This window comes from Penicillium chrysogenum, assembly GCF_028827035.1.
Source record: "Penicillium chrysogenum strain IBT 35668 chromosome Unknown utg000002l_segment0_segment0, whole genome shotgun sequence".
Classification (NCBI taxonomy): Eukaryota; Fungi; Ascomycota; class Eurotiomycetes; order Eurotiales; family Aspergillaceae; genus Penicillium; species Penicillium chrysogenum.
The window spans coordinates 4,728,524-4,753,923 of record NW_026622750.1 but is presented as its reverse complement, the minus strand read 5'-3'; the positions used below and the strand labels follow the sequence as shown (position 1 = coordinate 4,753,923).

The following is a 25,400-nucleotide window of genomic DNA, read 5'->3' as shown; positions in this document are numbered from 1 at the left end:
CGCGCTCACAATCACTCGTCCGGATGCCTTTTAACGTCTCATCCATATCCGCAACATTAGGCTTTACACCAACCTCAGATTTGGGCTACGAAAGATTTGTTATCGGAGCCACCCGATCCTGACACCATTCAGCAAGGCATGCTCCAGAGAGAATCATGAATTCAAAGTATATGCCGTTGTCCGACAACTCTTTCATCAACAGCCAACCCGTGCCTCAGGCGCTACTGTTGCGAATGCATCACCACACTCCAGCCGTCTCTGATTTGCGGGAGCACCCTGGGCAAGCAATACCGTGTCCCATGCCATGCCATGGCCGCGCAGACGTTGGTATCCTGTAGTTGATGGGCGCCGGTGTTTTTCGTATGCGCCAATCAGCATGCATTGAACACACTATCTTTCTATACCCCTGATTCTGGCAATATATAGTGGGTTCTGAGTAATAAAACAGACTTAAATCTAAGTAAGTCTATGGGATCCATATACTGGCTTCATTCCAAGTCCTTGGGGCAGACTACTATATAGCCTTCTGGCGTAGGTGGCCGGCAAAACACTGTCAATTCTTCGCGGATGACCGCCTTCGGTGGATGACTTCCATTCTTGCTCCCACTGAGCAAGGGTGTTGCCGTGAATAAACGCCTACTCTCTTGCGAGCAGCGGGCGGTAGGGGCTTGGGCATGCTGCGTCCTTGGCCAGTTGATCTGCTGCGCCGTTTCCGAACTATCGGGTTGCCCTAGCCTCCACTGAAGGCGGAGCGCGATTTCCACCGGTAGAACCACTTATGACCGGGCTGCGGGATCGCATGGATGATCCGTTGTCCGGCTTGTTTCCCGCAGTTTGGATTGCCTGCAATTACATACAACCTTCTATCTCCCCTATACACCTCCTAATCCCCAACCCTCGTTTCTCACCCGCTCACCCCCTCCCCCTTACCGCCCTCCCCAGGCTCACCACACTCCAAAGTCCCCAAAACTCCCCAGCCGTCAGGTGATCACCTACATCCCTCATCCGATGAACACAAACACACCTCCCACCCCGAAACACCCACTCTCCCCCATCTTCCTCCACCCACGCCCGCTCAACCCCCTCCACTCAGATCCCGCCATCTGCCTCAGCGTCTTCCCCAGCCCTCTCAAAACCCCACCGTCGAATAACTCGGCGCTTGCATGATATCTGACATTGTGCGCATCGTGTGTAGGTTCTCGTAGATTTGTCCGCTCGGGTCGCTGTAGATTGGGAAGGGAGTGGAGGTTCGGATACGTGGGGGGTTATCAATGCGGCGTCGCCCGCAGCCGATTATTTTAGTTGGGACGAGACGGAGGAGTTGGGGAGGTTTCGGAGCATCCTGTCTCTGAGTTAGTGGGATATGGAGCGGACGTAGTCTTGGTCATAGTCGCAGAAGAAGTGGCGGACTGTGGTTAGGTTTTAGCATTCCGATTTAAAGGGGCGGCATGAGTAGAAGATACGAGACGGTAGGAAGGGAACGTACCGAATACAAGAATCTTCGTGATATGATCGCCCTTGACGAAGATGAGCTTCTCCCAGTCGCACAGGCTCGCCGCTTGAAGAGCGAAAGTCGAGCTCGTAGGCGCCACGGAGATCGTCCGGGCTTAGATGCATGGTATGATGGCTGATCTGGTGATGGGGTCGGCCATGGTCAATCGAATGTAGTCGTGGGGGTTGGGGTTGAAATCTGAATGTTTTAATGTAGCTGTGTTGTCTACATGCCTTAGATGAGTCGCACCAGAATCTATAGAACGTCCCCAGGGTCCGCAACAAGGCGCGTTTATATTTACCCCACGAAATCTATAGCCGTTATCGGCTTACCGATATCGATAGTGCGGTCTCTTCGATCGACATCGGAGGATATCAGTCATGATGTCACAATCCAGAAGGGTATGGACAACTGAAGCGGAAGCGTGTCAGAAACGACAAATGTCAGCCATAAAGATCTGAATTGCAGGGAATGAACCGCACAGTCTGGCAGCAACAATAAAGAAAAAACTAGAAACATTTTCACCGCACTAGGACGAAACATAGTACGAAAGATCATAAATCATGAGGATTCTCTTCCTTTGGAACCGCACGCCCTAGACTCATGCCGACCTCCACATCAACCGCAACAGCATTCTTAGAAGGCCCGGTCAAATCCTCATCAAACTGAATCCGGCCCTTCTGAAACGCCACAATGATACTCGATCCACCGAACTGGAAGACACCCAGCTCATCACCTTTTTTAATCTCCGCGCCAGGCTTTTGCCACTTTTCGTTGATCCTGTTGGACGTAGGTAGCACTCACGTTGCATGACGGTAGTAAGAGGTTTGGAATGGAAGGGTGGGTGGGTAGGTAGGTAGGTAGGTAGGTAGATAGGTAGAACTTACTCAACAGTCCCAACCTGACTCGCACCAATAGCGACAAAGAGCACCTCCCCAAACTCCTCCGTATCAATAACCACATAATCCCTCGCATTCCTCGTGAGGATATCCATCCCACTCCTTATAGCTAGCGGATCAACCTCATAATAATCCCCAGGCATACTCATAAACACCTTAATCCGTCCAGAAACAGGACTATGATACCGATGATAATCCTGCGGCGACAGCCTAAAGCTCGCAACAGGTCCATCCCCAAACTGCGGACCGATTTTGTTATCCATAACGAGATTCGTAATCGAAAAATCTTCGCCTTTGATCCAAATCTTTTTACTCTCCGCGAGGGCCTCGTAGACGACGACGCGAGAGTCTGCGACCACAACGGCTGAACTGGCGTCGTCGGGTTCGTGGACCGGTCGACTACCGGGTTTATGGCGGCGGACGAAAAAGTCTTCGAATGTGCTGTAGGCATCGATACCGGAGGGTTCGAAGTCCTTCATGTTTATGTGGTAGGCGTCGACGAATTGTTTTATGCGGGTGCGTGAGGCAGGGGTTGCTTCCTTTTTGCCTGCGGCGCGGTTACCGGTTGTTCGTGCCTCTTGCTGTGGGATTATATGAAGGGGACAGGGGGAAGAGAAGACATACTTTCTTTAATCGCACTATTGTGCAAATACAACCTCACCGCATGCGTCTTGTCAAGCCATGTCGTGAGCGGGTTGAAGAGTAGGAGGAGCTTGAGTTTTTTGAAGAGGGGCTGTTGCTCGCGCATGTATTCTCCGGTCTACTCCGGTCAGCTCATTTCTAAATCAGTCCTGTCTGGTGTCATAAGGTTAACCTTTCGGTTGATCGTGAGCCATCCGAGCTCACGGTTTTGGATCTGCCTTGTCAGTTGTAAGTAGCTCAGTGTGGGAAAGTGGGCGTACCAATTTGACCCATGACAGCATATAGTCTGCTACCGCGTGAAGAACGTCGATGATTCCCATGTTTGCCGCAGATTATGTGTTGCGAGTGTCGTATGTCGCGTGCGGATGCGTTGGACAGATACGTCGGTCGTTGTATACCTGGTAGGGTTATGTTATCGTTGGATTAACAAGTCACGGCCGTTTACGATGCCCGCAACGGAACTCCAGTAATGCGATTTTCAATATTTGATTTACGTCATATCGTTATCATGGATTGAGTAATATCTACTCCGTGGAATCGTCATGAGATCGAGAGGCACTACTGCCATGATGTAATCTATGATGGTTGTGTTTTGAGACTTCACCTCAGAAAATAACGCGAGTATTAGGAGCAATGAGTTGTTCGACCTTGACGTGTACTTCTAAAGCTTATTTAACTGGTCTGCCGTCTCCATAGCGTCCTAAGTAAACAATTTCTTAATTTTGTCGTTTTGTCGGCCATGACTTGTCATGACACACATATACGTTCTCCAGGAGAGAGGGGGCGATCGCAATTACATGCAGCGTGGGCTGGGTCCAGGAGACACGACCTCGCAAGCTAGTCCTCGTCGTAGTGGCGGGTACCAAGATTATAGTAGCGACAGCAGCATGGCCTACCAACGCAGGGAGACTCGCGACCATGATGATGACCACTCATACCATCACCGCCACCCGGCGAACGGAGCATTAGCGGGTGTGGGTGCTGCAGAGCTGATCCGTAAATCATAAGAAGGAAGGTGCAGAGGTGAGCCATGGCTTGGGCCATGCTGGTCGTGCTGTGGGTACTGGCGCTCTGGGAGCTGTGGCCATCCACGAGCCCTCTCGCGCAGCGCAATTCAACAAAGACATATCGCAGCATGTCACGATATCTCATTCCAAGCACTATATTAATGAATTGAGCGTCTCCATATAGACATTTGAATGTTGATAAAACCCTGCTAAACAATACCATTTTGCTGTAATTGAAACTCACACAACCCCAGCGGTAATCTGAGGGCAAAACAAGACAGTGCAGGGCCATTCATAGCCTAACCTAAGGCAAATATCACGATTGATCCGATCGTCAGAAGTCTCCAGTAAGACAAGACGGGATCAGACTCAGCTCGAAGTGTAAGTAAGAGACATGAGCTCGCGGGAAGCAGCGGCGCCGTTATATAAAGTCATATTATATTATAAAAACAGTGATGCAATGGGAGTGTGGCGGAGGGAGTTATATTGAGACAACCTTCTGGACAGCCTATCTTAAGATAGCGCCTCCTTATGGCTCAGCCTAGCGCTCAAGAATGGCACCAGGACCACGCTGAGATTGCATAGCACGATCATATTCCCTATCCGCGAGGAAGTCAATATGGTCCCTACCTACCTGATTGGGGATCTGGGCATTGTCGGCGGCGATGCAACCTTTCTGGTGACGGGCATCTATGGGGTCGTCAAGTTTGTCAGCACCCTGTTGTTTGCCGTGGTGATTGTAGATTTTGTCGGTCGGCGAAGGTCGCGCTTGACCGGAATCAGCCTGCAAATCCTGACTTTGGCCTTTGTCGGTGCGTACCTATGAGCGACCAAGGATATGACCACCGACGAAATCAAGGCGTTGCCCAACGCGAAGCGAGCCCCAACGGCGGCCACTGTGGCCATCTACCTGCATGCCGTTGCTTGGAGCATTGGCTGGTTCAGTATTCCGTACCTGATCGGACCTGAAATCTTTCCCACCCGCATCTGGTTCCTGAACATGTCCATCTCCTTGGCGTTGCACTGGGCGTTTTACTTTGGCTGCTCCGAGGCGATGCCGAGTCTGCTTGCAGCGACGCACAGATGGTGTGCGTTCCTGTTTTCAAGTGTTATCTGTGTGCTGGGCTTGGGCTTTATGTTTCTCTCGCCATGCCGGTAAGTGGACAAAGGATAATTTTGATGTTACGTAGCAGTGCTAATAGTGTGGTAGGATACCACGGGACGATCATTGGAAGCGTGGATAAGCTGTTTGAGCGACCATGGTACACGGTCCATAAGGTTGCGTACGCCAACAAGGGCGAAATAAAAATGCAGATCGCGAGCTCCACCAAGAACGCGGTTGGAAATGGGCAAATCGATGCCGAGCACCTGGAGACCGCATAACCGGTTCTACTGCTGCGATCGCCATCTCGATTGCAAAAATGTACCTACGTGATAAAATAAGAAAAACAAGAACAAGGCAAGAAAGGCAGGATTTCTGCACAGTTCGTCAGCAATACGTGATGGGAAGGGTCCAATCAGATGTTATATCCGGGGTGATGTCAGGGGAGGGGGGTTGTCATTCCGTTTGCGGAAGTCGACCCCTGACTTCATTGCCTGATCGGCGGTTGCAGACTCCGCTCAAGGCGCTCTGCTCATAACGACATCACTGCTTTCGTAGATGCTGCTTTCTCCTCGGTAGTCAGGTTAGGTGTAAATAAATACTGGTACCTCACTCACCATCTGTTCAAGCCATCACGCCATTGAAGAAGAGTCACTCTTCAGTTGCCTGCCCGCGATGAACAGAGCCCTACTTCTCGCACTCGGCCTTGTCCAGGCCGGCGTATGCCTTCCAGCTCCAACCGATGTCGTGGAGCAGAATGGCTACAACAGCGCTCCCTACCACGGCCCCTACACTGGCACACCCACCACCACCGGCGCGGCGGGTGCTCCAGCTACTCTCGCTGCCTCCATTGCACCGCTGCCTCCCAACCCGACAGCGACATACTACAACGCCGATGGAACGCCCAAAGAACCCATGCCGGCCCCGTACGTCCCAGCAGGAGGGCTAGGCACCAACGGAACCGAGCCCCGGTACATGGTCAACAGCGACTGGGACTTTTGAGTCGATTGCGCTTGCTTTGTACCAGGAATGGATCGAACTGGATCTGTTCCACGACGGCCTTGCGCGCTTCACCAACGAGGAACTTGAGGCTGCTGGACTGGGCCCAGAAACGCGGTCGCTGACCGAGTCCATGGCGAACCAAGAGGTCGGACATGCGACTCTGCTCACCAACATGCTGGGTGAAGCTGCTCCCAAACAATGTGTCTACAACTACCCCTACACCACCGTGCGCGAATGGCTGGACTTTAACCAACGAGTCACTCGATGGGGAGAATCCGGTGTCTGGGGGTTCTTGTCTCATCTGGACTCACGTGAGATCTCGCAAACGCTGTCGCAGTCCATTGCCACCGAGGCGCGCCAGCAGATGGCCTTCCGCCAGATGTCGGGCCTTGCGCCGATGCCCGTCTGGTTTGAGAACGGTTGGCCGCAGTCGTGGGCGTGGACGATGCTGGCGCCGTACATCAGTTACTGTCCTGAGGACACCACGCGTCTTGCGTGGCAGAACTTCCCGACGCTGCACGTTCTCAACAACCCAAACATCAATCGCCTCGCTCCGAACGAGACTGACCAGGACGGAAGTGAGGCGGTTGGCGATCGCATCGCGGACCCTTCAATCTCGAATATCACGGATTCAGAGTCTTGTATCAACGCGGAAGGCATTGGAAAGAGCTTCAGTGCAGCCATCGCCACAAACCGGACTGAGCCGCTGTCCTATCCAGGCAAACGAGTTTACTTTGAATGGGATGCCCCGGGTCAGGCAGTCGGACCCAACAACTCATACGTTACTGCAACGACTGCGGGCCATCCCACGTTTGTTGGCTGGAGCAGCCAATTGAACTTCACCTACTCGCCGCTGACGATCACCGGGCAGAACCAGGGCTACACCGAGCAACCAGATGGATTTGTCTTTGGGAACGATGGGACTACCAACGGCACAATGGCAGTCATGCTGACCGATCTTGACCTGTTCGTGACCCCGTTCAACACTACCATGGTCAACCCTCACATCGTCGCTCTTGGGCTGTACCAGGCGGGCTAAGCAAGAGGAAATGTCTTGAGTGAAATGTAATATTATTTATACTTAACAGTGATAGTGGCAGCGTTGGATCCGAGCCGATTTTTGACAAAGAATCAAATTTCAACTTCATCGTCCGACTTGTCGTTGACCTGTAGATCCCATGGTAGACGCCACGATGACCTGAGCGCTTCACATTGTCTGAGCATGTCTTGTTCCCCTGCTTCAAAAATAGAGTAATAGACATAAGCACTCAGAAATTCACGGTGTCTGAGATAGTTTCTACTATCTGATGACTCTCCTATATTTTGAAGCGCTACGCATGGTCGAAGCGGAAGCACAGCGTCGTGTAAGATCTTTCCAGCTGAACACAAAAACTGTGCCCTTTCATCTGTCTCTCAATCGAGTGGCGGTACGTTCATTGCGTTCGCCCATTTCGACATCTCAGCACGACAGGTCGGCAATGGGTTATGCCGTCAATTCTGAGGCGAGAAGGTACGCATCTTCGGACAAACCATCTTTTTTCATGTGAAGGCTTGGTGGCAGCAGGGACGAGCCTTGTTCGGTTCCTAATACGACTGGAGGTCAAAGTTATCCTTGTGTTGAGATAAACGACGGGCGGGCGTTTTCCAACTGCCGTTCGGCCCGACAACGCCAAGTTTGGTTGTTGCGCCAAATTCGAGGACGTGGAGAAAATAAATGATTCCATTACGTGGGAGGACTACAAACCCTGCTAGGTATGGGCAGAATGGACGATTTGCCGGGCGGGAACGACTATTCGGCCACACCACTTAATGGCGCTGGCTTCTGTATGTGTCGCGGAATCCCAGTGCTATCCAAGTTGCGGGTCGGACTATACGCTACTGGTTTAGAGTTGCATGCTTCACATAACAACCAGCCAGCCAATGGTCGAGTCGAAGATGCCAACGGTTCTTTTATTGCGGCGACCTTGGCAGACAGCGGTATCGACGTGGACCTTTTGGGCATTTTGGACGATAACGTGGAGACGATGGCTCACAAATTGAAATGTAATATTGACCTATAAGGTTGCGACGTAGTCATCAGTACTGGAGCGGTATCTCTAGGCTGCGGCACTATCCAAATTATCGGCAGATAATCGATTATCGTATCCGTAAATTGCGGATAACGATATAGATTCATTATCGGATTATCCGCAACGATACGATACGATAATTATATTTTCATTTGCAGATATCCGCGGATTATCGTACGATAACAAATATTGCAAACATGCTAGGACTCGTGACCTGATCGAGTTTGCATAAATTATGCATTTTCTCCAGTATTTTTTGGAGTATTGAATGTGTAATTGATTGTATATTCGTCATGCGAATGAGTGGCCTACGATCTTTTCTCTATTAGTCTACTTTGCCTCGCTTTATTGCAACAGCATTCAATTATTCAAGATTATATTACAGGTTATCAAATTCAAATCCATCTGGCTGCTTTGGCTTCTTCCGAATCCTCCTCCCCGATCTCCCCTGCGTGGACCCTTCAGTTGGCATTTCAGGAAGCGGGAGATCATTATCACCATCATCCTGAGGCTCAACGGCACTATGAGGCCTCTTGCGCCGTGGTTGCTTGCCCTGCGTTGTAACCGGTGTAGGAGTCGCGTGCTCAACTGTATGATTATCTCCCAAATCATTTTCTGAATCATCCGATCCATCCTCCGCATAGTTACCATCTTCTTCGTTTTCACTGATTGGCTCGATATCGTTAAGCGACGGAGTTAGCTTCCATGTTTGATCGAGTATGGCAGCCTCTCCACTAGAGAGATACTCCTTGATCATCTCGAGCTCGGTTTGCTGAAGCTCGAACTTCGATGCGAACAAATGAAGCATTAGAGACCTGATTGTTTCTGGTTTAAGCTGCCCCCGGCGATAGTGACAGATATCACGAGCACAATTGAAGAGCCGCTCAACACCAGCGCCACTAGCCGGTGTTGCCAGATTATCCCGTGCCATCGCTGCAAGCACTGGATATTCATACTCATGTTCCTTCCAGAACACCCTTGGCTTTCCTTTGGTAAGACCTATTGGATAAATTAGCTGGAAAGCCGTATAATAAAGCAGGGAAGTATATAAACCCTGTGCAAGATATCGTGTGATCTCATCCTCCGGTCGGTCGATTTCACTTTGTAGAGTAGCGTGCAAATCCATCATAAGATCAAGCTCCTCTTCGTCCCCTTCTTAAGCGACTTGGGCTTGAGAGGGCTCCCTGTGGCGAGTAATGCGTTGTTGATATTGGTCAAATTCCTTCCGTAGTTTATCCCGATAGATCTCCATCCAATTAATATCTTCGCCCTTCTCGTTTTTCCCTTTCTAGTTATCGCCTTCAAAGAACCGAAGCTTCTTCGATGGACATAGAATAGTTGCAATTGCATAAACTATGCCGAATGATTCACTGTCGGTCGCTCCGTAGTACTTTGAGAGTTTCTGTTTCGCTGCCTGTAGTGCCTGAAGCATTCTCTTTTTCTAAGGGATAGTCTTGCGTTCTAGTAACTCCGCAACACTATCAAGATGGCTAAAGAGCTCCTTATATATGCTGAAGACCGAATGAACAGTAACATCTTGAGTCTTGGACAAGATCTTGGTGTAATGAAAGAAAGGCTTTGTGACCAAAAGGAGATACTCCACTTGGCGCCATTCCTCTTGACCGAGCTGAAACTGAACGTATTGGTGGGTTGAACAGTACTGGTTGAAGACTCGCTATAGTTTCTTGGCACGTTCGAGCATTAAGAAAGTAGAATTCCAGCGTGTACGAACATCTTGAATCGGTAGAAGCTTGGGCTCTGTTGTTTGAAGCGCCCGAAAAGCCTCTCGGCGCTGAGGACTGGCGGTAATGAATACAGCGAGCTCTCGAATCTACAATATTTTAGCAATTATATCCTCGGAATATAACATGATACACTTACCTTCTTCAAAGTAGCCACGACATTCCCTGAAGCGTGATCTGGCTCGGACTGTAGCGACTTCGTACGTTCATCTGACCACTCTGACTCGGCCTCTGCATTCGTTGGGTTCGCTTTGATCTTTCCAAGGAGGTCTTTTAGGCTAAGTTGTATAACGTGCACAATGCATGGTACTCGGAAAACAGAGGTATTGTGAAGAGCCTGGGACTGAACCATCTCTTGAACGCCTTGAATCATTGTGTTGTTGTTTGATGCATTATCAGTTGTGATTGATAATACTCGGTCGGTAATACCATGCTCTTGGAAAATTCGGATAACAGTCTCGCTTAGCTGAGTCCCAGTATGTGATCCCTGGATATGCTCAAATCCAAGAAGAACTTCACAGTAATTCCAGTCCCGGTCGAGGAAGTATCCAGTGATTGCCATAAATGCCTGGCCAAACGGAGAGGTCCAGCAATCAAGTGCAATAGAGAGAGAGCTTCCAGGTGGAAGCTTACTGAGCACGCTCTGTTGCTGTTCCTGGACTTCATTATCCAAAAGACGTGTTAAACTGCGGGTGGACGGGATATCGAGCTCTGATTTGGCAAGCCTGGTGTATTGCAGAAGCTCTTTGAACTCTGGGTGCTTAACAGTGCGGAATGGGAGACGGGCGGTCGTGATAAACTTGAGGATCTTCTTCTGGAGGGTTGTCTGGCTGAATTCCGTGCTTGTTGATTGACGCGGCTAGGTAGAGATAAGGAAAATTAGTGTACAATATAGATTAGATCTAGGATAGACTTACCATCTCTCGGAGAAGCTGATCTATGCTTTGCTTTGTATTCTTCCGCGGCTGAGAGCAGTACGCATTATTAAGATGGTTTTTCATGGGAGAGGGACCAGAACGATTGAACCTTGGGTGAACAACCACACTTTGACAGCGGTTGCACATAACCTTAGGCTCGCTAGTCCGCGTATTTGCAACCTGATCAAATGAGCTCCAAACATCAGACTTTTTCTGTATAGTATCCCATCTAATCGATTTCTGCAGTTCTTTTTTGCTGCCAAACTCAGTTATTAGCCACTATTTTACAAACTATATCCGAGACGTCTCCATCATTAGATCGGTTTTGTCGCAGTTGTAGAGAATATAAGATGGTTGAAAGAGTTTGCCGACGCGCTGTAGTAATTCGGGGGCACGAGGATATCGTGGGGGAGGGGGAGTGTCTGAGGCAGGAGTCGATTGTGCTATGCTCTGACTGCTTAGCGCGTCTGAGGATTCGTCTGATTGTGGAAAGTCTGAATCGATGAATGAATTGGCGTACCGAGATGCCTCATATTGGCTCCTTGATACTTGGGGATAAGACATGACGAGTAGAGGACCAGGCACCAAGTGTAGAACTATCGAGTATACCAGGAAGAGACTTAGTAGGAATTTAGCGGAAAAATTGGTGCGTAGGCAAACGAGTGCGCCCGCGATGTCGACGTGCTCACGATAATACTCGATGCTAATTGGGTATGTATTAAGCCTATGTGGAGATTCAGACGATAATTAACGATAATTCGCCGATGATCCGCCGACTATCTTTGAATTATCCAAGAGTTATCCGCGTGTCACCAACACCAAAAAAATGCCAAGCCCGCCAGTTCCAAACTTCAAATCTAAATTGCGCCTTACTTTGGTATGTAAACATGCTGAGTAAAATGAACATATAGATGAACTGCGAACTAGCAAATCTATCCGTATTATCTTCAGGGTCAAAACTATACTATTGGTGGATCTGGATATTGAAATAAGACTTTACAGGGAAATGTACTATATTCCTTCGGCATCAAACATATATATATATCTGCCAAACCACCACCCATTAATTAATATTGTAAAATTACAGGCAACTACAACTCGCTCGCTATAAACTAAAACCAATTGTTTATTCAGAAAAGATTTATTAACGAATACAATACTGTTTCTTATTATTTCCCAGAAGAAGTGAAGGAAATAGCGGATGAGTACTGTTATGATCAAACATGTAAAGATTCAGATGTAAAACAGTGTTTTGTCAGCTTCATAAGTATCACCTGATGGTCCAGAATAGGATATATTAGCGGACTTTATGCTAGTGCGGATAGTTTGCTGATATCCAAACTATCGTTTAGATATCCGCGGATATCTGCAACGACGATGATGATAATGATCGATTATCCGCAATCCGCAATTTGCGGATAACGATAATGGTTCATTATCGTTATCGTACGATATGCCGCAGCCTAATACTACCTACGCTATTGCACCCTCGCAAATCGGTGCGGGGAGCAAGAGAAGGATGCTTGATGAAGACGAGCAGATGGCTAGAGCGGAAATATGGTTACAGGAGCAAATTGCGCGGCTTTCAGATCCCCATAACGGCGACGAAGACCTTTGACGGGAAAGGAGATATCGAATTCGGGTTTCACCAAGGCCTTGAAGAGGCTCACGGAATAGAGGAGGCCTGGTCTGGTAGAGATGGTATGAGTGAGGCATGTTAAAAATTCATATGTTAATGATCTATCATATCTCGGAGTATGTTCATCTAAACGGCAACGTTTTAGCTTGAAGCGAGCAAGCCTATGGTATCTATCTTATATAGTGCTAAGGAATAGATGATTATGCACTTCTTGATTATTGGGATGCATCGTGGTTCGATCAATTATATTTATTAGACATGCGCTTGGTGTCCGGCACTGATCGTTATTTATATTTTACAGCCCGACACATTAGATAGTAAGTTCCATAGCCCGAGGAATCTCAATGACTTCAACCATTCTCTGATTTATATACTATTCTTCCATTCAACACATAGCGTCATACTTGTAGTTCACTCTCTGGCCACCATCAAGGGTTCTACACCACATGGCGTGGCTTCAAGTTTGACAAGTGAGGTGCTGCCTCTTTTATCTCAATGGACTAGGGTACACTCTGCCGACTCAAATACCTTTGCTGACCCAGAGGCGCAATGACAAAGACGACCCGCACGATGGTCCGCCTCCCTAAAGATATGATTAGACAACACAACTTGAATTTCATATCAAAGAGTGGCTTACTTGATGAGGCAGCATTATGCGGGTTTCATATACTGACTTTCGATAGGTCGCAAGGCCCCATGATGACCCTATCCACACAGCAACATCCACCCATCCAGTGCGATCCCCAGAAAGCGCATCCGCGACCGTGACCCGCTGACGTATTTTCTAGTATCATTCTTCGCCAACATTCCCACTGCCGAAACTACCGTACGAAATGATCATAGAGGTCGGTCCCTATCATTGATTGTTTGCAAGTATCTAATGATCGCAACAGCAAACTCCGGCATGTGTATATTCGCACGGAATTGCTTACATGGACGCTACGACGGAGAACATTGACCACTTGAGCAAAGTAAGCGAAACCTCGTGCAACATTGATGCTGGAAATTGTCATCGTCTCTCATACGCCGATCTATCTGGTATATTCCTTGGCAACTATGTAAGTGCTCCAAACTTCAAGGCAAATCGGGCTCCGTGCTGACGGCACTAAGAGCCTCGAGCGCGTCTCAACAAACTGTGGAAGCCTTGTGCCTCTGGCGACAAAGGTTCAAGAAACATGCCAGATAGACGACTTTTATACGTTTGGGTTAATCGGCGGCTCTTCTCAAAACAGGAGTGACTCGGTTGACTTTCACTTGGTAGTTGCGGGCGAATCCATGGGGTATCCTATAGAATAGTTCAGACCTCTCAACCTTGCCACTGAGTCGGATTGTTATTCGAGGTGGATCAATTAAGGTGCTAGCGGAGTGTAGCATGAATGTGATTCATATTTTCGTATGTAGATTCTTATAGAACTCCCAAAACGGGGGAGCTTGTTCTTCCTAGAGCTAGCGCGTTGGTAACCCTCCTTCAAAATATCGAGGCTAAAGCTACCCAAGAAGGTTCTTAGAATGCCTGAATAGCATAAGCCGCGTTGCAATGTAAAATAGTTGAAAAACAATACCAGTCTTAACTCAATCATTGTGCTATTGCTTACTGGTGCTATTGCTTACTGGTGCTATTGCTTACTGGTGCTATTGCTTACTGCATGACCGATGAGATAATACTTCGACAGCACTTCCGCCCAAAATAGCCAAAAAGCACAAAACAAATAATGTCACGCGCGTAGGGAAGGAAATCGGTCAATTACCAGAGCGGTCAACCCCGGAATATTCACCCTATTTCCATCAACTGGCCCCTCACTGCATTTCTCGAGATAATGCTGAACCAACAGAGATCCAATCAAACATATCCGCCTCGGGGATAGCTCATTTTTAGTCATCTCCTGCTTGCACACAACTGCCTTTGATGAACCGTTTCGAGATGTCAGTTCTTCGAGCTCTGCTTGTAAGAATGACAAGTGCGCACGAAGACGCGAAATCCGTTTTGAATTTCGATAAACAGCCCGACTCAGGCGTTTCAATTTGGGCCAGCCTCGTCTCTTCAGAGTTTCAATTTTGGTCAGGATTTGACCTGTACCCAATAGATTTACTAATGGTACCCGAGATTGCTTGGCAGGGACCATAATCTTATAATCATCCCTCTTTCGCTGAAGCGCCTGTTTAGACTGCAATTGAGCCAACAGATGCGATAACATGGTCGTAGGATCCAGGCTGGGACGGTGAATATTTGGTATTGTTGCCATCAATGTTCCCACCAGTTGCTCCACTTCATTCTCGACGGCAGTCATACGATGAGTTGGGGAGGTGTTCGAAAAGAGTAAAACCAACAGGATCATGCAACTGATACAGCATTCATCGGAGATTTGGTCTCGCCCATCTGGGGACACTTTTGTTTCTAAATCTTTGCCGGGATTTTGGCTAATCAATTGATGCCCAGAAGTCATGACCTGGACGGTACGGATGCTGTACGCACCCACTTGCGCCGTGGGTGTGTTGAAGCTAAAGTCCAACATGACGTACGGTAGTTGTCCTGGACTTACTGCGCGGGACTAGCAATATTAAATAGAGACCAAGTATTCTATAATAACTGGAACGGCGCTACCAGTTTTCCAGTACACCATAATGCGACCGCGGTCACCGTTGTCGATCTTTGAGGCTAGGCCATTTGTATCGCTGTCGGTATCAACGGGATAAGGATTATGCTGGCAGGAAGCAGAATTGGAGGCTGGAGACGGTGAAGCCTCATTATGAGAATGACCATGTCCATACCAGGTCGACTCCGCATTAGAAGGCGTAGCGTACATGTTCAAAGCACGACTGTGCTGATGTTGATTACACAGTGATCATTTTTACCACCTTACCACCTTCACCACCTTCACTGTCGCTGAGTCCTGAATGGGAACCACTCTTAGGCTTAGATTGACTTCCATCTCATATACACTGAACCTAGAATTTTAACATTAAAATGTGTCCCAGAGTCTAGTTGGAGAAATAGGTGGTCTTGAAATGAAGCATCGGCCTGTTCTATCAAGATTAATCCCTAGATAAATATTGCGAGGTATTTTATTAATGAGGTGTCAACTCAAGTATCATTTGAAAAATGCGAGAATTCAGCTGTCCTAGGTATGACTTTCGCTCTTTTTTCCGGGAAATTTACCACTCGTTGCGAGGGAAGAGTGGTCGAACCCACGGCATGCCTATGGAGATAACGGAGGATAAAGCAGTGTATAATAAAGACCCCAATCAAAGCAACACTGCCTCCAAAAACGCTGCTAAGTATAAGTACTGTGCCCTGCTTTGAAAGCCTTGCCGATAGATTACTACCATAGATTGCTGTATCATGCCATTCATGATCTGAGGTTTTTGTGGCTGATGTTGGTCCAGAAATCGACGAATTAGTTTGAGAGCTAGCCACCGTTCCTGTCAACGTCCTCGACAAGGTTTGGCATTTATCACTAGGGGCCAGAGATAAGTGATGCCCAGCCGTCCCAATGATACGACCAGCAGTGCCAGACCATTCGGTGCCAGAAGCTCCGTCGCTTTGGAAAACCCTGCTCTGTCCGGTTTCTCTGATCTCGGAAGCTTCGGTATGTATTTGGCTAGTCGAATGATACAGGGACTCCACGAACGGTCCCGACGAGTCCTCAGAGTGCGGTGTTTCCAAACTAGCCCATACGTGAGAGGTACGATTGAATGCAAACGGCGAAAAGGTGGCTCTTGTGGTCACGTTCTGAAGCAAGTCGGTAGTGTTATTCTTTGAATTCTCAATCGGAAAGAGACTATGGTCATCAGAACCGGTGCTGGTATATGATCCTCTTATGGCACCGGTTATTGAATCTTTTTCGGTAATTGCTCCATTGTGCTTGGGTTCCGTCGTAGGCTCATCAACAGGGGCGCTGACTGGAGAACTGGAGTGTAATAGTAAATCACAGTATAATGGTCGATGCAAGGCCGACAAAGGGAATTGTTTCGAGACTAGTGTGACGTAAGGCCTTGATTCCTCCTCATGTAGTGCCTGGCTTGTCCGAAAGCCAATAGCTTGAGTGTACGTTGGTTTTAGTGAAGCCAACGTCGGCTGTAAGTCAATAATTGTCAGCGATGGTGTTCAAAGGCAATATGTCGTCTCTGAAGGCTAGGAAAGTATGAGAAAAATCTGGAAAGAGGCATGTATGATACATACGACTGCTGAGCGATAGCTATGACTTTCCATGGCAAGCTGCTTTATAGACTGATTATGCATTGATCAAGCACGGGAAGACCAGACCGTGCCAATAAGATAAGGTGGACTGTTCAATATATTGGGTCTCTGGCAATCGCCGATATAATTCCAAGTTTCCAAGGCTAGGGATTGTGGCAATATAAAAGGCACATAGACTATTATAACAGTTAGTTATGTCTGGTGCTGGCCTTGGAAAATGTCAATTCTGCATGTCAATACCCAGCCGCATATTTTTGTTCGCTAGACCGCAATATAAGTCGTAGCAGTAAACATCGTTCAAAGTTCTTGCAAAATGGTGACCATCGTTGAAGTAATAGATTGGACGATTAGGCCATCGCAGTTGTCCGATATAAATAAGTGCATCCACCGGCCATGGCAAACTACTGGTTCCATTGCAGCAAATTAGTGGACAATGGCGCCTCCTCTAAGCCGTGTTAAGCGAGAGCAACTCCGTAAGCGCCGCAACAATCTACTACGACGCCACAATGAATTTTGGCTTCTGTATGGGATGAAAAGCTGGCTCATCATGGAACTGCCTGATGGTCAGATCTTTACATACCACTCCCATCTAGATACCCCTCCGCCCTCAAGGGAAGATATGGTAAGACAAAATCAATATGAGTATTCGATGATTTGCCGCTGATTGGTGAAAGAAAACACGGCCCAAGCCCACTATTGTTCGAACGCCTCGCGACTATATTTCTGCGACCTCTGCTCAGTCACTTGGCAGAGACATCCCGGCCTTCTGCGCCCCAGTTCGTCAAACCCAGAAATGGGAAGCCCTGGCGAATCATTTGAACAATAATCGTCGCATAGTCTCGTAGTGATACAAACCGTCTCGTGCCTAGTTAGTTCACTTCGGTGCACAGTGGGATCCGTGGCGCACGTCAAGAAATACCGATCTCAGTACGGTGGTTAAAGCAATGGAACCTGTTCAATATAAAAGCTGGGGTATGACATCTCACTACGTACAACAGGGGGAATCGAGACCAATGTCACCATTTTATTTCTTTGATTGTTTCTCAAACTCTAAGTCTAGTCGCGCCAGGCCTAATGTAGTTAGTCGAAGATGTACCCTTGCTCGAAGATAATCTGCTCATCGCCCTTTTTCTATTCGACAGCCCGAATTGGTCTAGGCCAGAAGTAGATTGGGGGCGACGACCCAAAGAGGACAGTAGGGAGGCTAGTTAGGAGCGGACAAGTAAATTTCAGTTGGTTGTAATACTTGTCTTGTTTCCTACGGCCATATTGAGAGCGGATCATAATTCTAGTAAACTTGAGAAGTTTCAGTATTGAGAGGCTCTATTCGGTATATGCAAAGGCCTAACCTATCTATGGGCTGTGATCGGCTGGTTATGGCCACCGATTGATATTGATCTCAACTTGCGCTCTTCTTATTGAGTCTGCCAACTAGGGGATCCAGCGAGGAATAATGGCTCATCTTCTACGACACATTGGAACCGTCACCCTGTGTCCAGTTCCCCGATGCTACCTACGCCTAACGTGCATCCGGCGATGTCGGTGGAGTCGGCCGTGTTTCGCGCTTGGATCAAGAGAAACTGCAACATGACATAAGTACTGTAAACGGAACGCTTCAAAAGGGAGTATAATACTTACTGATTGGGTCACTAGAAACGCGATGGCTTCGCCTCACGCTGTGAGTGGGTAGCGAGCCAGGTGTCTGCGTTGCAGAGAATTGTGAGCGTAAGTCTTCGTAATATCGTAATATATGGGCAGTGTGTACTACCGGCTCTGGTGGGAACATGATTGCCTTTAATGGCCTGGAAGCCTGGTGGATGGATCATTAGCATGTCTCGGACTCGGACGGCCAAAGAAAGAGTCATACCACCGGAATGGTAACCATTAGGACGCCCAGAATGAAGACTCCCAGTGCGATCATCTGTAATATTATTTAGAAAAGCTATATGCATCGTGAAGGGGAATGAGGGAAAGAGTTCGATGTTATATACCTGACTTTGTAGGCAGTCTTGCAATACAAATTGTGGTTTTTGGGGTATATATAACATGAAGGAGAGAGCTACCGACCCCTGTTGAAGTCACAATCTAAACTCGTTGGCGCGCAGCAATTTGATGCTATCGTCTACTCAGAAACATGAGGAATTTTTGAATTCATTCTACCCACTTAAACGGTACCCCAACCTCAGTCAACCAGGTTCTCACATTTAGCAATGATATATATTTAGGGGAATTCAGCAGCTCACAGGCTACGTATCGCTTCATTAGTTTAGATCATTATTTATAAAACCCCCAAAGGGCTAAAATTCACAACTTAATCACCTCTATGGTCCCGAAAGATTTGCTACATGAGGGTATGTTTGTCACCGAATTTGACAACCGGCGTGCTTACTAATTAGCTAACCACTTCGGACAGGGGTGATGGAAAGCATAATCTCGCTACCCGGATTTTCGGCTCGCTACTTTCCATTTTGCGCTCAACACCAGATCCTGCAGTTCATACAGCGACAACTCGAAACCTATGCCTTCTGCTTCCTTCAGCGTTGGCTTCCATCGGAGTCTCTCGCAGCCGGATGGACTTGCCCAGAGGCCTTAGAGTTGCACAAATTCTTTCGTCTCTTGGAAGTCCATCAAGGAAAAGTCAAGGACGAATGTTTTCAGTTGACCTGGAGCACGTTGACAGGATGGCGTCGCGTGATTAGTAGCATTCGCCACGCAGCTGTGCACCGCATTCCACACGATCGGAAAACATTCCTTAAGATGGTTCGCGCCGCCATCAAATTTTCGAAATACATCGCTGGCTTCGAAAGCTCCAAAAGACTTTGTCGCATTCAAAAGTTCGTGAAGACATCGGTTTCAGAGTTCGACCAACTGAGAGCCCAGCTAAAAAACAATGCCCGCTTACAAATTTCTTTGGGTGAAGCCCACCCCGATCATTTAGCCCGGCGGTTAGTTTTGCTTCCGGAAGCTGTCAGGAGAGTGCTTCAGAGCGTTGAAGACGACTTCGTCTCTAAAGTGAAACAGTTTTTACACGCGGAGTTCAAAAGTACTTAGGGGTCGTCCGCGTATCCTACCTACAACGCCAAGCGCATGGCGAACTGCACCGTCTCGTAAAAAGAGTAGGAATATAAAGAATGAATTCTGAAATTGCTCCTATACTTTCAAGTTCCGTGAAAATGCTCAAGCCACAGATCTAATTCTGTCTAGGTGTCAGGTCACTCGGTCCACTTTCATTCCGAACCCACCTCATCCGCTTGTCCTCAGTCATCTGTCTTGAAAGGAGTCAAAGCAACACAAAGCTCTGGAAGTGTCAAAGCCATCGAAGCGAAGACTGCCTAACAGGAGAGACCTTCCACTGCTGCTTCCACTCCTGTTCTGCACTGGTTTCCTCGGCTCGCGATTTGTCAAGAGCCACTCTTAATGAAACGATAGCTCGAATCAAGCGCGGGTCCCCAGAAGGGCTGTTTGCCGGGTTGAAATGATACTGCAGAGCCAGACTTTGGGTTGCGTCCATTGTGGTGCTGACAAGTTGGTGGAAGCTCTCAAAACACTTGCAATAAAAATCGTTCTCAAGTCCCTGTTGACGGTGCTGCTGCATTCTTTCGGCCTTCATCTCGGAAACCGACATTTCGGGCAGTGCTTTGGATTTTCTCAGTCGTGGCCGGGTTGTTTCCAAGGCCATGGTAGATCCGCTCGCCATAGAGATTTGGTGGTCCAGTAAATTTATCTCAGGAAGAGATGGCTTGATTTGTAAGGTAGTTGGTATGGTAGTAATAGGGATAGCATCTTTGGCTGTGTCTGTGGATCGACTGTAGATGCTTGAAGTGTTGTCGCGAGAGTAACCGGGAATTCGATGTTGGAAAGGGTTCATATCGGTCATGGACTGTCCACGTCTCGGCTCTCTAAGACTGAGGTAGGGGCCGAGAGTTGCTGGTATTATAAGAACGGTAAGTCCATTTTATGGGCAAAGCAGCCGATTTGTGCTCTAGGATATTTTCTGAACGGCTATCCTCACATCCTCACCACCGTTGACGAACCGCGAACTCGTAGTCGTAGACCAGCACCGGCATAGTGCCAAGTTAGGCTGTTGATTCAGCAATTTTCCCAGGCGCCAAGTTTATCGCCATACTAGACGGTAGTATTTTGCCGACGAGCGAACTTTGCGGCGATTGTGTCTTCGCCCCCTATTCGCGCTTTGAGATTTTACAAACGAGGACGACCATAAAACATGTATCCACAAGGTACAAGTATAGACAAATGATATACTGCTGTTCGAACTCGTACTGCTTATCTAGAGTAATCATATGATTCTACATGTTGCTATCATTGCCAGAGTAAATCTAGTCTCTGTGCCTCTTGCATTTCGTCGGGGTGACCCGTCGAGACCTAACTAAATTCTGTATTCTACTTATTAACTGACTTGAACGCCAAACTACAGTTTCACCCAGCTCATAACCGCCGCCTTTTCTGCCCCAAAGCAGGCTCCAGCAAGTGAACTAATCGCTTTGACCCACGATAGCAGTAACAAGATCTCTGCGGCGGCCATTCTTGATTTTGATGATCTGCGCGACCGAACTGGGCGTAAGCCTTTTGCTCATCGAGGAATTCCTGCGCCGATTTGGGGAAACCACCAATCCTTTCGCGAAAGGTGTCATTGGCAATTTCTATTGTGACCATTTCGTCAAGGCTGGTGACCCGAAAATCAACGCGCTTCCTGAAGTATCCACAAAACCGGCAAAGGTCGACTAGATCTATGCTTCCTAAATCAAGATCCTGACCAGACTTAAATCTGGCGCCGGGGAACTCGACAAGCACCCGCTGCAAGATCTTGGCAGGATTTGGTCTTGAACAAAGGACAGACCCCCGACAATGAAATGAAGCCTTACCCTGGATGGGAGTTTCATCCAACTCAAAGAAAAACATTGCCGACGCGAGAATGGTCCTCACAAGCTCAGCTGGAACTGCAAAATCCATATTCGACATCGCTTCCAGCGAGCACACATCGTCTAATCCAGGGAGCGTCCCATCGATTGCCTGGTCTAGTCGGAAAATATCAGGCGTCGACAGATGGGGTAGGTAATTCAGAGCTTCCAAAAACCCTTGCTTTCCGTCCATAGATGGAGAGGACATCATGGCCCGGAAGAGTCGGGGAAGAGGCCCCTCCCAGATTCGACCCAGTATGCCCGTTGGATGACTAGGGGGAGATGTGGAGAAGCCTGTTCCGACAGAGAGGAGAAGGTCGCGTCGTTTCGCCATGGGCCAGATGAAGCTCGACTCTCGCAAAGCAATGGCGAGTGGGTTGTTCGCACGGACCCCACCGTCTTGCAGACAAAGGCCTGGCAACTCTTTTGGTTGGAAGTAGCTAGAAAATGTCAGCGTGTTGAAATGTCTCATGGTGCTTGGACTCACATGGGCGCTGCACCACTGCATATCGACCTGTCAAAAGCTAACTGTTAGCAAGATCCACTACCACTGTCTAAATCAACTGGCTGCAAACGGTCACTTACGCGTCAAGTAAGGAAGGGTTTTGTCGGTCATTGTGTGGAGTTAGAAACTCGTAGGCGGTATTGGTGGAACGTGGACTTGTTCCTCGGTAATTGGCTAGCACGCAGGCTTTACCATCAGATGTGCGGCTTGCTACAATGGCGATCCGGCAACCCGCAGGATTGGCGGTGGCGACATCGAACATGCGACGAGATGGGTTAACGGCTGCTTTCAAAATCTTCGACAGACCTTCGGAATTATAAAAACCATCTGTGGTCAAGTTGAACGCCGAGGCAAACCACCGGATACAGCGAGGAATTGGGGTTTCGGACGAATGGCAAAAAATGTTACGCGCCAGGTGCGGGAACGCATCGAAACATTGCGTGACCGAAGATTGATTGAGAAAAACGTCAATTGCCGTCAATGCGCCTAGAGGAGGTTTCTTAGTATATCAACCACAATAAAAGACTCGGCCACTCGGCGTACGTACCTACACTGGTTCCAATGCACAGGTCCGGCAAAGATGCGATCGGAATGCCAATGCGACTTTCTAAAGCCCGTAGAAGGCCCAGTTGGATCAGGCCGCGCACTCCACCACCATCTAAACTGAGAATTACCGGGGGCTTCGTCGGAGGTAGTTGGCGAACGGTGACGTCGGACCTCTCTTCGCAGATGGGACATTGAGCAATCTGGAAATGGTACTCCCCAAGACGACTTGGCTTTCCGAAGATCACGACACAAGTGTCACATATTGCATGCTTGCACCGGAGCATATGCTCCGGGGGTCGACTCAGACAGACCAAACAAGTAGTGGTGGAGCGAAGACCACCCCACTGGCGATACAAGCGACACAACGTCTCTTTTCGAATGGCTGCCGATGTCCTTACTGCGCTCAATTGCGCAAAGTGGTGCACGAAGCGGGATGAAACGCCAGCAATATGGTATTTGAACTCATTGTCCCAGATGCTTAGACATCGCTTCTCATAAAGTGCGGCGAACACCACGGTAGGCGAGAATCCTGGGCAAATTAGCTTCTTAATTGAGTTGAGAGTATGAGTCAAGAAGGATGGTCGTACCATGCATTTGAGGGGGATAGGCGTCCATCAGGAAGGCCGAAGCTACAAGGTCATTAAAGTCCTCCTTTGAGTAGCCAATGGATGTTTGCGTAACCTCTCGAAGGCAATCATCCATCGTTTTGTTCCTCACATAGTCCCTTCGTGCTCTTGCCAAAAGATCGAATCGTGCTGCATGCAGGAGCCTTTCGTGGCTTTGTACGCCACTGCTCCAGAAAGCGCTCAGATGAGACGCCGAGAAGCGTGGACAATTGGAAATTCGCTCGGCCTGGACTATACTGAGCTGCTTAACGATCACTGCTTGCAGTGGCTGGAAAACGACGCTATCTGAAAGCCCGTGACGTGGACGCAGGTCCAGAATCGTGACTGTCCCAGTATCGAGCTTTTGGAGCTGAGCGCATTCCTGTGCGAAGGCTTCTGTTACATGTTGACTGTTGGTCAAGACGATGACTACCTGCAGGGGAGCGGGAACAACCTCATCGCCAATTGTAAGCTGTCGACGTGGTCTCTGTAATAAGTTTGTTGCGGCTTGGATGTCAGGGACGGAATCGAGGAATAAACACAGGATCTGGGTCCATGGTAAAACGAGTTGCCTCTTGACCTCTTGCTGTAGCCTTGCAGGGGCCAACATCCCGTCTGCACCCCCTAGTGTGAAGGTTTGATGCTTTGTCGTTGAATTCTTGAGCCACTTGGAATCCCCCAAGCTTTGTTCGAGGCATAGACCGCTTTCAGCAAACAATATAGGATTCTGTGTATGGGCGGTCTTGGTGCTGAGATGGAGACGGATCAAGCCTGCGGGGCCTTTCCGTGTGATGTTGTTGTAGGGGAACAGAGTCCGCAAGGCTTTCTTGCGGTTTGAATTTCCGTAAAAGTAGAGCAGGCATGGATATTGATGCTTTGGGTTGGGTAATTCCTGCACTAGTTGTTCTAGGCGGTTGGTATCAACTAAATCCCAAGCTTCATTCTCCATGACGAGGTCAAGCCAGACAGCCATTATAGAGATTGAGAGATTGGGAAATTAGCAAAAAAATGGGCCTACTGGGGACTTTATGTACGGACTCTCATCTGAAAGTGACTGGCAGTGACTTACAGGTGGCCGACGCTCAGGTTGAAGTTGGCATAACCTTGTCTCGCCTCAAAATCCCCTCTGAACCAAAAACATGTCAAGCAGCAGATTTCTTCCGCCAGTGCATTTGCAGATGGCGGTCGCTTAAACCGATTATGAAGCAACTTTCACGTTTTGTCAGATGGCATTCTTTTTTGACTTCGGAAACCAGCCCACGTAGGTCTCACCGCAAGATACAAATGCGTCTTCCCCATACTAGGACCCTAGACCTAGTTAGAGCACGTATTATAGTGGCCTTTCATATGGACTATTTAAAGAGCTGACACGGTTCTTTGTTGATTTGCCTCCTCACGATAACCTTAAAATTTTTGGGTCATGGCCTTCGGTATGGACGATCACACAAGTACCCCAGCGAAAACGGTATCGAAAAAGACTCCATTTCGTGAAATTGACCCTGTGCTTGTTCTGTCTTGCTCAGCTGCGGATGTGGCCCCGGCGCTGTGTAGAGTCAACCAGATACAGCACGCCGATGAAACTTCCTATGTCAGAATGCTTAGAGAAGAGGCAGAAATGGATATGCGTTTCAGTATCACAGTTGGCGCGGCTAACTTGGCACTGCTGGCCGGCTATCTAGTCATTCCCGGCACATTCACTTCGCTACAGACCTCAAACCAGGTTGAAAAGACGTTGCAAGCCAACGAGGCCGGTCGTACAGTTCTACATATGATCCAGAACCCCCCGTTACTCGCTATTGCGTGCTTGCTTTTTGTTAGTGGAATTGCGGCTCTCATGTGGCTGATGCATTTCCCAAATCTCAGGGGAAACTACCCCTGGCTAATCAACAAAGTATTTTTGTAAGTGAACAAGTCCCAACTGACAGAGGTATGAAAAGCCAGATCCAACTCTAATCGTGGACTAGACCCCTATGCCTGCATGCTGCTGCCGGGCTGCTGACCACTGTCATCAATGTTTGTACATCTCAAGGTGGGGATTGGTCGGTGATGGCTATCATAACAACTGCTGTTACTGGAGCAACTCTCCTGAGCTGTTCAGCACTTCTTGCACTCTACA

At 48.3% G+C, this 25,400-nt stretch overlaps 10 protein-coding genes across 10 annotated transcripts; 4 read left to right on the top strand and 6 right to left on the bottom strand.

Annotated features, from left to right (window-relative positions):
• Positions 1-195: 195 nt before the first annotated feature.
• On the bottom strand, positions 196-378 carry N7489_005036 (uncharacterized protein; the record flags this gene model as incomplete). The annotated part of the gene is made up of 1 exon (XM_056710788.1): positions 196-378. The coding sequence occupies one exon, from the start codon at positions 376-378 to the stop codon at positions 196-198; it is 183 nt and encodes a 60-aa protein (XP_056569209.1).
• A 751-nt stretch (positions 379-1,129) lies between these two features.
• On the bottom strand, positions 1,130-1,617 carry N7489_005035 (uncharacterized protein; the record flags this gene model as incomplete). The annotated part of the gene is made up of 2 exons (XM_056710787.1): positions 1,130-1,346; positions 1,487-1,617. The coding sequence occupies 2 exons, from the start codon at positions 1,615-1,617 to the stop codon at positions 1,130-1,132; spliced, it is 348 nt and encodes a 115-aa protein (XP_056569208.1).
• Positions 1,618-2,046: 429 nt separating this feature from the next.
• N7489_005034 (putative phosphatidylserine decarboxylase) lies at positions 2,047-3,353 on the bottom strand (the record flags this gene model as incomplete). Its single annotated transcript, XM_056710786.1, has 5 exons — positions 2,047-2,272; positions 2,380-2,972; positions 3,053-3,151; positions 3,206-3,247; positions 3,294-3,353. 5 exons carry the CDS (start codon positions 3,351-3,353, stop codon positions 2,047-2,049), a joined length of 1,020 nt encoding a protein of 339 aa, XP_056569207.1.
• A 517-nt stretch (positions 3,354-3,870) lies between these two features.
• Positions 3,871-4,170, bottom strand: N7489_005033 (uncharacterized protein; the record flags this gene model as incomplete). The annotated part of the gene is made up of 1 exon (XM_056710785.1): positions 3,871-4,170. The coding sequence occupies one exon, from the start codon at positions 4,168-4,170 to the stop codon at positions 3,871-3,873; it is 300 nt and encodes a 99-aa protein (XP_056569206.1).
• Positions 4,171-4,659: 489 nt separating this feature from the next.
• Positions 4,660-4,866, top strand: N7489_005032 (uncharacterized protein; the record flags this gene model as incomplete). Its single annotated transcript, XM_056710784.1, has 1 exon — positions 4,660-4,866. The coding sequence occupies one exon, from the start codon at positions 4,660-4,662 to the stop codon at positions 4,864-4,866; it is 207 nt and encodes a 68-aa protein (XP_056569205.1).
• Positions 4,867-4,878: 12 nt separating this feature from the next.
• On the top strand, positions 4,879-5,423 carry N7489_005031 (uncharacterized protein; the record flags this gene model as incomplete). Its single annotated transcript, XM_056710783.1, has 2 exons — positions 4,879-5,195; positions 5,243-5,423. 2 exons carry the CDS (start codon positions 4,879-4,881, stop codon positions 5,421-5,423), a joined length of 498 nt encoding a protein of 165 aa, XP_056569204.1.
• Positions 5,424-5,817: 394 nt separating this feature from the next.
• Positions 5,818-7,183, top strand: N7489_005030 (ferritin-like domain-containing protein; the record flags this gene model as incomplete). The annotated part of the gene is made up of 2 exons (XM_056710782.1): positions 5,818-6,120; positions 6,146-7,183. 2 exons carry the CDS (start codon positions 5,818-5,820, stop codon positions 7,181-7,183), a joined length of 1,341 nt encoding a protein of 446 aa, XP_056569203.1.
• A 724-nt stretch (positions 7,184-7,907) lies between these two features.
• N7489_005029 (uncharacterized protein) lies at positions 7,908-8,204 on the top strand (the record flags this gene model as incomplete). Its single annotated transcript, XM_056710781.1, has 1 exon — positions 7,908-8,204. One exon carries the CDS (start codon positions 7,908-7,910, stop codon positions 8,202-8,204), a length of 297 nt encoding a protein of 98 aa, XP_056569202.1.
• A 388-nt stretch (positions 8,205-8,592) lies between these two features.
• Positions 8,593-9,144, bottom strand: N7489_005028 (uncharacterized protein; the record flags this gene model as incomplete). The annotated part of the gene is made up of 1 exon (XM_056710780.1): positions 8,593-9,144. One exon carries the CDS (start codon positions 9,142-9,144, stop codon positions 8,593-8,595), a length of 552 nt encoding a protein of 183 aa, XP_056569201.1.
• Positions 9,145-9,338: 194 nt separating this feature from the next.
• Positions 9,339-11,151, bottom strand: N7489_005027 (uncharacterized protein; the record flags this gene model as incomplete). The annotated part of the gene is given in 6 exon segments (XM_056710779.1): positions 9,339-9,566; positions 9,585-9,603; positions 9,683-9,888; positions 9,946-10,044; positions 10,095-10,814; positions 10,873-11,151. Coding segments are annotated over 6 exon segments (1,551 nt in total), but the record flags the coding sequence as incomplete, so codon positions are not given.
• Positions 11,152-25,400: the final 14,249 nt, after the last annotated feature.